At 41.3% G+C, this 13207-nt stretch overlaps 1 protein-coding gene and 1 long non-coding RNA gene across 2 annotated transcripts; both read left to right on the forward strand.

Annotated features, from left to right (window-relative positions):
- Positions 1-1936, forward strand: mid1ip1l (MID1 interacting protein 1, like). Its single transcript, XM_049586741.1, has 2 exons — positions 1-159; positions 640-1936. The coding sequence occupies exon 2, from the start codon at positions 733-735 to the stop codon at positions 1225-1227; it is 495 nt and encodes a 164-aa protein (XP_049442698.1). The 5' UTR covers positions 1-159; positions 640-732; the 3' UTR covers positions 1228-1936.
- Positions 1937-4743: 2807 nt separating this feature from the next.
- LOC125894973 (uncharacterized) lies at positions 4744-13207 on the forward strand. Its single transcript, XR_007450128.1, has 3 exons — positions 4744-4950; positions 7214-7343; positions 12826-13207. It is a non-coding gene; the product is annotated as an uncharacterized LOC125894973 (long non-coding RNA).

Raw genomic sequence — 13207 nt, forward strand, 5'->3', positions numbered from 1 at the left:
ACCCCAACCCGGCTTTCCGGTATAAAAGCGGAGTTCAGCGGTAGGCGGTTGGGGAAAATTGTACTTTCCTTCCCGGCGGGTGGTGCAGAGCTTAAAGAAAATCTTTTTATCCAATCAGCACGCCAAGAAGCTTTTTCCTCAGGTCACCTCGTCGTTCAGGTCAGTCTGCATCCGTTTTAATCAGGGCTTTGACGTGACTATACTTCCTCTTTTTAGTATCAGGAAGTCAAGGTCATATTGGGGTGTGTGTGTGTGTGTGTGTGTGTGTGTGTGTGTGTGTGTGTGTGTGTGTGTGTGTGTGTGTGTGTGTGTGTGTGTGTGTGTTTCAGTGCGGCAGAATTAGGATGATAAATCGCAATGATCAATATATAATGTGATACAAGTGAGGATCTGTGTAGCGGATAAGCTGAGAAACAGGGCGGCCTCTGTTTCATCGTATTTCCTGCTTAGCTGCACTCTAGTTTGTGTGTGTGTGTGTGTGTGTGTGTACGCGCGCACGCGCGTGTGTGGTTATGAATTGGCCGCCTTTGTATCCATGCTGACTGTACAGACCTGTGTTTCAGAGTGCATTAGGCCCTGGATCTGGCTTTGTGTTTGCTGCATCTGATCAATATATTTCCTGCATCCTTCCTCCTGCAGATCAGCCACCTATCTCAAACCCCAAGCAGCTCTGCCTTAATATCACCACCTGCCAGCTTTACTCTGTAACCAAGCCAACCTAAAGCCTTCAAAATGATGCAGATCAGCAGCGACTCCGCCAGCAACAAGCACTCTCTCATCAACGTCATGCACCGCTTCATAGCAGCTGCCAACAACATGGACGAGACCATCATGGTGCCAAGCCTGCTCCGAGACTTGCCGCTGGAGGAGCAGGCGCCCAGCGAGATGGAGCCCAACAACAACAATCAGGAGCCGCAGTGTCCCAACAAGCAGAGAGACATGTACGAGCACTACCTCCTCCTCAAGTCCATAAAGAATGACATGGAGTGGGGCATGCTGAAGAAGGAGATGAGCAGCGGTGCCAGCTTCCTGGAGATGGCGGTGAAGCAGGAAGAGCAGCAGCCGGTCACTGGAGACCTGCTCCCAGCTGACAACGCAGACCTGGAGGATCAGTTTCACTATCACCTCAGAGGACTATTCGGAGTTCTGTCCAAGCTCACAATGCAAGCCGACAACCTCACCAACAGGTACAAGAGGGAAATCGGAGGCGGAAACTTCATGAGATAGAAGTCACTACTTTTTCTTTTCCACCCCCCAGACTGCTTAACTTGCACAATGGGATGTGTTGAGAAGGCCCCCATCTCTTCCTACTAGATCTCAATGGACAGTGAACTGACCAGGGCGACCACTTTGTGACTTCTCTCACTCCTGAGTAGCGACACTCCAACGTCCCCCACCAAAAAACGTACCTGAAACCAGTGACACCTGCACGTGTCCCTCTGCCTGAGGTCGACACTTTGTGCTTAGTGGAGGTTTATTGAATCTGAATCTGTTCCAAGTCCAGATGAAGCGCAGCTCTGATTTATGTAGACATTGTCCCTCCCTCTTATTTTTATTTCATTTTTATTTTGTCTTTTCATTTCAAGTATGATCACGAGTTTGTCACCAGATTGTGAATAAATGGTCTCTGACTGTAGGAGAAGTTGAATGCTGGTTATTCTGTCCCTCCTTTTTTTTTTAAAAAAAAAAAAAAATTTTAACGCTGAGCTGAAGGGCTCTTTACCTGCTGAGATTTTAATCTATCCAACTGTAACATGGCGTGCCTTGACTTTTGTATACCCTCATGCCCTGTTCAGTTACTGCCCATTGTCTGCTTGAATGGTTCATCAAGGTGTTCATGATGAAATGATTTCTTTGTTTGCCCTCGGATATTTCAATATTTTTTTTTTTATTTTTATTAAAGCAGTAAAACTGAAATAAATAATTGGAAACATGATGTTTTGCTTCCTTTTGTTTGTCACTGCTAACAGGAAGGATGTTGAAGGTGTTGCTGCCCTCTCCTCTCGTAGCTCACTTACAAAACAAATGTTTTTTTTCTTGTCCTCAGAGCTGTGCAAGAATGTGTTATGATGCATTTTGACAAGCCGTAACATGAAAACTACAACAGCCTCGCAGTTTCCTGTATGTAGGACGAGTTTAGCAGCTTTACTCAGTGTCGCTGTTAGAGGATTTAAAAGTGCTTTGCTGAGGATTTACCTAAAGGAGAAGACGTACGTAAAGAGGTGCTGCGAAAAGAGGTCATGGCTCTCGAGCTTAATTTGTTTAACACATTTCACATCACTGCTGTTTCATGCAAATGTAAAGTTATGCTGAAAGGCAAATCACCTGAAAGAATAGCTCGCAGCTTATTAACCCGTGTGGGTGCAGTGAAGCTAATATTTATGTGGCACTCTGTTTGCCTACAATGTAGATGCAATTTAGCACAAATAACTTAAGTTTTTAACAAATATAGGTATTGCAATTAAGTTGACTATTTGGACTTCCTAAGTGTCCTTGGCGGATAATTACAGAACAGTTTTTGCATAAATTACCTTGACAATCTGCTTATTTTTAAGAAATTAACTACATACACCTGTGCTCATATTGTTATGTTACAAAGTGTCAGGATACAACAAACTCAGCATGCACCTTATTTTTTGTTTTACTTCCCCTCTTAATTTTGTTGACCTTTACAGTCCTAATCAGCTCAAATGGTGGAAACAACAGCTGCAAGAGGGTCATAAAAGGTGTAAAGTGCATTGACCCATCAGAAATGATAAGACGTTATTTAGGTGAGACAATAAGCTTGATAAAAAAATAAATAAATGGCACCCTGGTGGCACAGAGAGCACAGTCTTTTTCACCTCTGCAGGAGTTTGTGAAGATTTAGAGGCTATCGATCACACATATCTGCAGCCTTGTCACACCGAACATGATGCCAGTGGAGTATAAATGAAGCATTAAATTGATATATGTGTTGCTCAAACTGGTTGCCCCACAGCTGCCACATCTATCCATCACTGGGTGAAATGTTCCCCTTAGCAACAGCTCCACCAAGAACAGCCAATCCGGTTGCAAAGGTTTTTTTTTTTTTTTTTTCCCTCTCAAAGGCACAGTGGTGATTAAGAGATTGTGGTGTGATGAAGGGCATCCAGGAGGCGAGTGGAGGGCAGACATGGTCAAACAAACTGGTGCTCCTCTGACCAGCAGCACAGAGCATGCCTGGGTTGGAGAGTTTGCATAAAAAGTGCTGCATGAGCCCTGTGGTGCGAGGCTGCAGCCCTCCTCTGTTCTTCCCCCCGCTCACAATAGGCCATACAAATGGCTACAAATCAAAATGGCTGTGCTGGTCAGTGAGTCTCAGCCCACTCAGATAACTGGGTCAACTAAGCTGGTGACAGCTGGCCAGACTGTGAATGTGAACAGAAACTGGGTTTTCTATTCTTTTGAACTGAAATTTGCAAAATACAACAATCAAATCTACAAATTTACTATTAAATCTATAACTGAGTCCCAACTTAAGACAAAGCTCAACATTTTTCCTGTAGAGTGGTGCAGAAACGAGTCATAAAACCTGGAAATGAGTTAGCATTTCAGCACTCTAAATCACTTCCAGTTCCCTTATATTGAGGTCAATGAGTTTTTTTGAATGGTTTTTTGGTTAGACAACTGAAATAAGGTCTGTAGTTCACACAAGCTCAAGAGACTATCATGTTTTTTTCTACAACATAAAATACATCTGTAAATACCCCCTTAAGGATTGTGTAGCTTTTAAGTGTCTTAAAAAGACAGTTGCTAACAAGGTCTTATCAGGCCAAACACGGCTCTACAGCCTCATTGTGGTGGTGACGTTTAAGTCATACCACTGTACTGCTTATATCCTAATGTTCACGTTTTACTTCTAGCGATTGCATTTTTACTTCAAAAATCATTAAAAACAAAAAATCATTTGTGATGATTATCTCGCTAAACAAAACAATTATCATAAACTTTTGTTGGCCACAGGGCTTATTTTTTTGCAATAATCCAAAATTCAATGGAAAAATCCTATTGATATTTTAATGAAGAACCCAGGATGACGTTAACTTCTGTGTCGGCCCACAGAAAACACATCCTCCCTGCAACACTATATTTGATTTCTTGTCAAGAGTCAGATAAGAATAATACCACTCATGTTTGTCAAATATGAAGCTACAGCCAGCGGCCGGTTAGCTTAGCTTAGCATAAACACTGGAAACAAGGAGAAACAGCTAGCCTGGCTCTGTCCAGTGGTGACAAAATTCATCTACCGACACATCTAAAGCTAACAAATGAAAACTATAAATCTTGTTTGTTTAATTCGTACAAAAACCAAAATGTAAAAAAGAAAATTTGCTGTATTAATGTTAATTATGTATCAGATAGTTTTTTGGCTCAGAGCTGTTGCTAGGCAACCAGCAGAGTCTCCAGGATGTTTCTGCTCGCAGCCAAGAAATAGTCCAGCACACAGTCCATGTGGGTTTTATTACTCAGTCTGTGTAAGGATTAAACAAATGAGGTAAAGCCAAGTGGCAACCTCCAGGGCAGAAAAATGAAGCTAACATGAAAGTGATGAATACAACATTTCCTAAAATGGCCACTTGAGGCTGGCTCAATAGACCCCCATGTTAGATCCCTCAACTTTACAGCTGAAATTAACATGTTTACAGCCTGGTACAAAAAAAACAGTTGCTGTCTCTATAGCTAATTTCCCTCTCTATGACAACTATATGGGGTTTAATTTTACATAACTCACCTGTTTAAATATTATTGAGACTTAATGTTGGTTTGGTAATGTAACCATAGTGTAGCCATAGACTTAAGTTAGCCATAGCTGTCGCTGTTTCGGTGTGTTTTTAGACCATTAAAGTTAATTGTAATACATAGGTGGGCTAGAAAGTTTTGTGCAGCGTTTGGTTTTACTAAAAGATCCTCTAAGGAGTCAGATATCCGGTAAGTTCATGTTGTTTTTAATGGTTTTAAGCCTGTTTACTCTAGCGAACGTTAGCATTAGCATTATTACAGTTAACAATAGCTGTCAATGCACCGTGCTAACCAAGCTAGCAGCTAGCAATACGCTTAGCTCCCCTTCTGGCTTCAAAAATAAAAGATAGCAACAGCTAAAATACCAAACTTGAGGCTTCAAAATGGAAGTCCACAAACCAGTGGGTGGCTATAAGTCCATTATTTTATTGAGCCTGTGGATAAAACGTGAAATTAGTGAACTGTACCATCCTTAAGACAACGTCAGGCTAGCTGCTTCTCCAGTCTGTATGCTAAGCTAAGCTAACCGGCTGCTAGCTGTGGCCCTGTCTTTGGCAGACAGATACAGGAGTGGCATTAATCTCCTTCTCTGACTATATTCCTGTTAATTTATTCCTGTAAAAATATGAACTGTCTGATGATACTTGTCTGGATTTAAGAACAATATGTTATGGCAGCTATTTTTACATGGCAGTAAATATTATCAGATATTTCTTGCAGTAAATGACTAATATGTCCTCAAGCATATGCTTTGAAGCTGTGTTTTCCATCCCACGCTCCATCTAAACAAATCTGAAAGGGCTTGAACCATGACATTGATATTCTGAAATATAGCCCCAACTGCCAGCATGTACAAGTCTTCCCAAGTCACGTTAATGTCTTGAGAAACCTGAGAGCAAATGGCTGCAACCACCCAGTACACTGCAGTTTTGAAATGGCTCCAGAGTTGAGAGGAGGATGTGCTGTGTCATCATACTGTGCAGCCATTATTAAACTATTTAAAACCCTATATTCTAAAGAGGTGACTGACATTTAATGTGAGGCGTTGTATAAATCAGACCCCTAACGTAAACAGCTGTTTAGATGTCTGATATCTTTGTCGGTGCTGGCGTGCTGCAAGGTCTTTTGGGTTCAGTGCAATGTGACAGACAGATCTTGGGACATGGGAGACAGTTGGTGTTGAAAGGTCTCCTGAAGCGCTGTGTGGTTGGCAGGTCTTCACCCCATGTCGCCTGCCAGCATGAGCCTGCGTGATCACAGACTTGGCAAGACAATGGCAGTGTCTGCTGTCCCTTTTCAGTTATCTGCTCCACCTCGGCTACACTGTCTCTTGCTCAACAGCTGTAAAGCTCCTACCTGACGGATAAGGCCCCAGACAGCCACACAGCTGAGATAATCACTTTATGCAGCATGACAAGTTAACCTGATACAGGTGACGTCTAAGGGTCAATAATGTGACTCTAAATAAAGATTTATATCTTTGCAGCAGTGCATTTACAACACCAATATGTACCTAGCAGCCACGCCTACACCCTGTTGGCTCTTATCATCTGGTCAGTCTCTGCACTTTCTATAGTAACAGCACTGCTCCCTGAGTAAACACTGGAGTTCATTCACTGTTGTTTGCTCTAATATCCAGTCACGTTTCAGTAAACCTTTAAGTTTAACTGTGAACTCCAACAAAAGAGACAAATATGTGACTGTCAGCTTAAAACCCTTGGGGGATTTGGATTTAACAAAGGAAAACCTTTGCTCAATTTAAAGGTGTGATGTGTGGCCCATTGTCTGGCTACACGCTCTGAACTAATGGCATGGCATTTCACCTCCAAGCCAACTACTAACTGACAGCAGGGAAAGGATATGTAGATTTTGACCAAACTGCTAAAGTCTGGGAGATGGTCAAAATAACACTGCTATGTTATAATCTTTACGTGTGGTGTCGGCCTGCAGTTCATGTTGTAGTTTTAGCTCAGAACCATAATAGCAAGAAATCAGCCACATCAAAACCATATACTAACAGCTTTTGGAATATTTGGCAGACTGGACGCTACAGTGATTCAGTGTCAAAGTGTAGGAATCACTGTGACGTTGCGTTAACAGCAACAGTCACATCCAGGTAGAAAACTGGCAATTGATTCCTATTGCAGACATGTAAAATTGGCAAACTTGTTGGTTTCTGTTGTCATTTTCAGCTGCAACTGCAATATTTAAAGATATATAGTTAAACACAGTGGTCAGACCTATCTGATGTTTCTGCTCTGCTTGTTTTATGTACTCTGTTGCTTAAATATCATGTTTGATAAACCAAATCTACTGGCACAGAAGCTAAAAAATGTACTACTGTGGACAGGGCCACAGCAAAAATGTACTTTAGCTACCTAAAAATATATATATATATATGTGTGTAATTGTACACTATATTTGAATATTTGCTCTGCTTTACCTTTCACAGCAACCAATCGACGCTGCAGTAGACCAGCAACTCCTGTGTTCTGCCATGTAAAATGACTGTTTTTGTCCGTGGAGTCAGGTGGCTTTGATATAACGGCTTCAGTGACACGCAGGAAAAAACTGATGGCAAGGTAAGGCAGTGAAAATACTAGTAATATAACGTACACTTAAACTGATATTGTTTTGTTTTTTTTTAATGGCTAAAAAGTAACTAATTAAGGCAACGTCGACTTAGTGCTGTTTTAAATGCATGTCACACAAAGATTTGCTCCCTGGAAGTTGCTGTAAATAAACATCGTGATTGGAGCTATGGGGTCTAAGGGGGATTACAGGACAGGCTCAGGCTAGTAGGTCAGTGTGCTCTTCTCAGTAGGTATCTCTGCAACACTACACAGACGTCTTTGACATAAAGTCAGAACTGAAACTTCACATTCTTTTGCATTTCTTCTTCTTCTGTATTTCTATAATGTACAAAACACTCCTTTATTAAAAGCAAAAGTCCTGCATTCAACATTTAACCAAAGAAGAAGTGCAAAGATTCCTGCTGCAAAATGTACTTAAAGTAAAAGTACTCATTAGGCAACAGAATCATCAACATGAAAGCAGCATGTTATTGTTTCAACTGGTTGCAGTGGAGATAATATTAAGTAATTTACATGCTGTTGTTTAATTTATATCATAATATTTTATCAGCTGATTATACACTGAGAGGCCAACAGCTCTTATCTGAGGTGTCACTTTTATAAAGGTGCAGTTTATGATGGAGCTGTTGTATGAATTGCATGTGATTGCACAAGTGTACCTAATAAAGTGGCCAGTGGTTTATGATATTTTTTTGTTTGTTTGATTTTTGAAGATATTTTTTTGGGCCATTTTGCCTTTAATGGACAGGACGGGTAAGCGTGGGGGGGATGACATGCAGCAGAGGGCCACAGGCTGGATTTGAACCTGGGCCGCTGTGGCAACAGACAACAGATGCCCTGGTTTATGATGTTTATCATGGAAAAATTGAGGACAATTAGTCATGAAAGTAAATGTCAAATAAATGTAATAGAAAGTGTTAATATGCAATCAGTGTGGCACTTGAGTAAATGTCCTTAGTTACATTCAGCCAGGTGAACCTGAAAGGGCTGTCCAGCCGGTGATTAACTTGGTCCCAGGGTAACGGTTGCTTGTGGTTAAAACAGGTTTGTTGTGTAATATGATGTATTGTATGTTGCCTGCATGCAGCAGAGTCAGTGTTGCTAGGCGTTGCCATGGTGTAAAACTGTCTCATGTGAAAGACGGTGAAGCCCACATCTTTGTGCATGGCTCAGACCTACAATATGCGTCCTTGTTGTGCTGCTGCAGGGGTAATGAGAACCAGCACGCTCACTGATGTCATTAACATTTCTGTGTATTTGACGTTGAGCAGCAGAAAACATCCGTGAGGAGAACAGATTTCTGCAGAGTTGTTTCTATGAGGTTTTCATTCATCACTCAGAGAGACTCCCCTCCAGCTATACAAAATGTTATGTAATGATAAATCAGAAGCGTGGACTCAAGTCACATGACATGGATTCAGATCAGACTAGAGTCACAGTTGATGACTTTAAACCAAAAAGACTTGCAGCTTGACTTGGACTTTAACACTGATGACTTGTGACTTCATTTGGACTTGAGTCTTTTGGCTTAACTTTATAACTTCCTTCAAGCCAATGGGAAGATAGTTAGAGACTGTTCTTTACTTATCGAAGAAGGGGGGTGGCTCTGGTGTTGTCTTTCTATTTTTATTATATTTTGACCCTACTTGAAGCTTCAAATTTTTTTCCATGAGCCTCCTTGAGTTACCTTCCCTCCACCATAAATTAATTATTAGATTTTAAAAAAAAACTTACCCTTTGATATTTGAAAGTTAAGAGTAAATGTTGAAGACCAAAATCTGAAGTTGAAAAAAGTCTTGGTTTTTCACTCTTGCCGTGCATGCAGGTTAGTTTGGGCAAACGGTTAATTTTCGACCAAATCTCTTACAGACATAAAATAGAGTGTTTTAGATGAAATATCACTATTTTAGACTCAGATTTGGTTATGTCTTTGTTCTGATTGAAGCGTCTGTCACACATGATGTGTCCAAGGACCTTTGGAAATTTGAAAATCCAACAATAATTTTTGTTTTTACAGTTTCTGGCTATGATAAATGGTGTGATTGTGATGATATTTTTACAGAAAACATGCCTTCCAAACGTGCCCGTAGGCAGGTTTGGAAGGCATGTTTTCTGTAAAAATCTGCAATATAAAAAAAAAAAAAAAAAAGCCAAAATAAAAAAAACTTAAGTTTTGCCCCGGTGCTCAAAAAATTATTTGACATACATCCCCCTTTTGCACCACCCCCTCCCTGCTCATAAATAACGAACAGTCCCTTATAGATGCTTTTCCAATGTGACATGGAGCTTGAGTTTAAAGACTTAAGGCTCACTTGTGACTTGCAAAACAATGACTTGGTCCCACCTCGGTGATAAAGTAATATTCTTCTTTCAAGTGTTTTTAGAGAATTCAGTTTAGAAATGATGTAACATACAACTGAAACGGATACCAGAAAGTGAAAACTGTCCCTTGTTTGTGTTTGGCTCCATGTGAACTTTGTTCTGTGATCAATGAGGATATAAATGTGTAACCTATTGTCTCCTTGGCTTTCGCTTCAGTCAACAACCACTGTTTGGATTAAGGTCTGAATGTAGATCACGCATACAGGAAGTGATTTTAGTTATGTAATCAGGTTTTGAGGTATTTGGGACCAACTTTGGAATGGGGGCCAGACTGAGGCATTGATTTTAAAGAGGGGAGGCCCTGGAGCTTTAATACAGAAACTTCCTTAGTCTGAAATCTTATATTTAATTTAGGATGACAATAATTGAGAGGAAAACTTCCCAAAAAGATGGGGTTTCCTCTCCTCCACTGACACGATTAGTGGCCCAGACTCCTCGTAGCTAAAATTAAACACCACATCTTTTTTTGGTCCATGATAGCAAGCCAGCCAGTAACGTGTGAGAGCTGGTGATATTATAGCTTGTCCATCGTGTATGGCCCATGGTACTCTGTAAACATAGATACAGGCATGACAGGATGAGTGCAGACTGAAGAACTGAATTTACAGTTGTAGTTATGATTTCCTAATCAGGTTAGATAAGACAGGAGGTCAGAGATAGAACAGGACACAGACGTGACTTAAAGATAGGAAGATAGGGTTTTCTTAGGACAGGACAAGCACGTAGGATTTCTTTTTGTAACGAGGCCCCTGATTCTTAGAAAAATAAACTATTATCCTTTGTTGATAGTTACGTTGTTCATTCAGTGTAAATATTCTAATATGAAGCCACATCAATGAATAGCTGGTTCTTGTCCTTCTAAGTAGCCTCCAGCCATGGGCGGATTATGAGAAAATGAAGTATAACATGACGTAAAATGCCCCCCACCCTGCCTACAGAGGAGCACAACACTTAGATTGAAGGATACATTACATGTTTTGTACGTCTTTGTGGTCATTTTTCAGTAACTTTTCATTTTTCTGAACACTAATAAAGGAGCCATTCTCCATGGTGAGTGCTTCACTTTGGTACTTTAAGTAAATGTTGCATATTATACCTTTAATTTGAGGTCCGATGTGTAGGATTTAAAGGATATTTTAGCATTAAAGAAATATAATATAATAAGCATGTATTCTTTAGTTTATAATCACCTGAAAATAAAAATTGTTGTGTTTTTGTTACCTTAGAATGAGCCATTATTATCTACTTAGAGAGTGGGTCCTCATCTACAGAGTCCGCCATGTTGCACCACCATGTTTCTACAGTAGCCCAGAATGGACAAACCATACTCCGGTTCTAGACAGGGTGATTAATGTTTTTGCATCAACCGCCATAGTTAAAGGCGCTGCATGTAAGAATGTGGCCAAAACGGTTACTGCACTCAAATTCACAATATTGCCGCGAGTCATGTCCGCCCCCCCTCCCCTACAGATTCGAGGTTGCTGGACAGCAGCACGCTGGAGACTGATTTCCGTTCGAGCAAGTCCGGCTTCTCTGCTGCTAATGCTGCTGCCGGGATACAGCTGAGCAGACGGCTAATGCTATGTACTGGGACACTGCTAATGCTGCTTGCCGTGCTGCTGTAGCTCAGTCGTAACTGTAACTGATGCTGAGACTCTACTGATTGCGTGACTGGTAGACGGCGGTGGGTGGTGCAACAGGCCAAAACAAAAATTCAAAACATAAACATGATTTGCGGACCGTAACAAAATTTTTTTAGATGCAAATGGGGGGGCGACCTCTGTGGACAATTTGGCTCCCAGTTAAAACTTCCTGAATGTCTTGCTCTGAAGAAAGCAAGAAAGAAAGAAAAGATGTGAACCGAACAGTGTGGAAGAAAAAAAATAATTATAATGTGAAACTGCTTTATTCAGTGTTTTTACCAGTGTTAATCACCTGGTCGGTTTGTTTTTCCTGTTAAAACCTCCTGAACAATGAACCCTGACAGAATCCTAACCAGGAATTCATGCTTACCTGTACTGCTGTATTTTACTCTAGATTGTTTTGGCATGAGTTGTCAACTGCTGGAGATATCGGATGCAGAGATGTCTGCCTTCTTTTGAATATAAGATAGCTCAGACGGAAGGAATCGTGCATCTACTCATGGAGAAGCGGCTCTTGCTTGCTGAGCTGTACCATTAGCTAGCTCAGTGGTGCTAGGTGAGCGAGCAGTAGATGCACGCTTCCTTCTGCAGGTGATACGGTTGGCGGGTGTAGTTCAGTAGAAAGAAAATAGCTCCCATGAAACTGTTTACAACAGTGTCTGTGGATTATCTTCAGTAACCAGGTCATGGTTTCTGTAAAGAGACATTGCTGTTGAGTTTTTCAAATGTATTTGTTTGGCACTTGAAGCACCACAAGCTGAGTGCCATCTAGTTCCATTATATTAGAGAGAAGGCAGACATCTCTACAGCCGATATCTCCAACACTCAGCACCTCACACCAAAACAATTGATAAATATCACAACAGGTAGGAGGAAAATATATGAATTTTTGATTTTGGGGTGACCATAAGTATCATATCTACATACTTCTTCCACCATTAGTTGTGCAGACAAAAGCTGATGTTCTCTACAGGCAGAATTCTTTTAGTTATTATTCCTACATTATTTTTTTTTTTGCATTTGAACAAAGCCTCAGCCTGAACCTATTTGTATGACACAGGACATTGCAACTTCAAATCTAGTGTGTTAAGAGTCTGGTCTGTCTGCCCAGTCTCTCAGCCTCAGCTCTTTTGTCTTGTCAGCATGGAGACGCAGATGTGAAGCTGGGAACACCATGTTCTCTTTTCGACGGAGGTTTTCCCACTGAACCCCAACAGCACAGAGGCACCACCCCTCCCCCTGCTTTTTTCCCTCTACTTTATGATAAGACCTGGGCTGCGCTGATAGCTCTACACTCTCCAGCTTTGGGAAAAGAATCAATCTTTGTGTTGTTTGGGTCACAGAGGGCGTCCTCGCTGGTGAAACTTATTCCTCTGGCATGGGAGGAGAAAATACAGAATTCACTCAGATCACAATAAAGCCTGTTTTGTTTTGTTTTTCCACAGAAGAGAACCCATCTACCCACGGCGTTACTCGCGCAAACCCCTGGGACCACGTCACTGTGGTGAGGCGCGGGTGAACACCACACAGGATCAGTATGTACGGGGCTCTGTGTAGAGCATGCTGTATAGGGGAGGGATGTATGGTGTTATGTAAGAGGCGAGAGTGGGTGTGGAGTTCAGCTGGAGCAGCTTACAGCCTGACACTGAGTGTCTCTGAGTGCAAACAATCCCTTCAGCCCGGCCTTGTGTGCTGCTCACACACACTTAATGCTGTGCTTATAGGTCAGTGCAACCTTCTGTCAGCACACAATGTACACACGCATATAGAGTCAAGGTGGTGTTTAAGATGCTCTGTATATGTTTTTTTTTTTTTTTTTACTTTGTA

Source organism: Epinephelus fuscoguttatus, linkage group LG9, assembly GCF_011397635.1.
Source record: "Epinephelus fuscoguttatus linkage group LG9, E.fuscoguttatus.final_Chr_v1".
NCBI lineage: Eukaryota > Metazoa > Chordata > Actinopteri > Perciformes > Serranidae > Epinephelus > Epinephelus fuscoguttatus.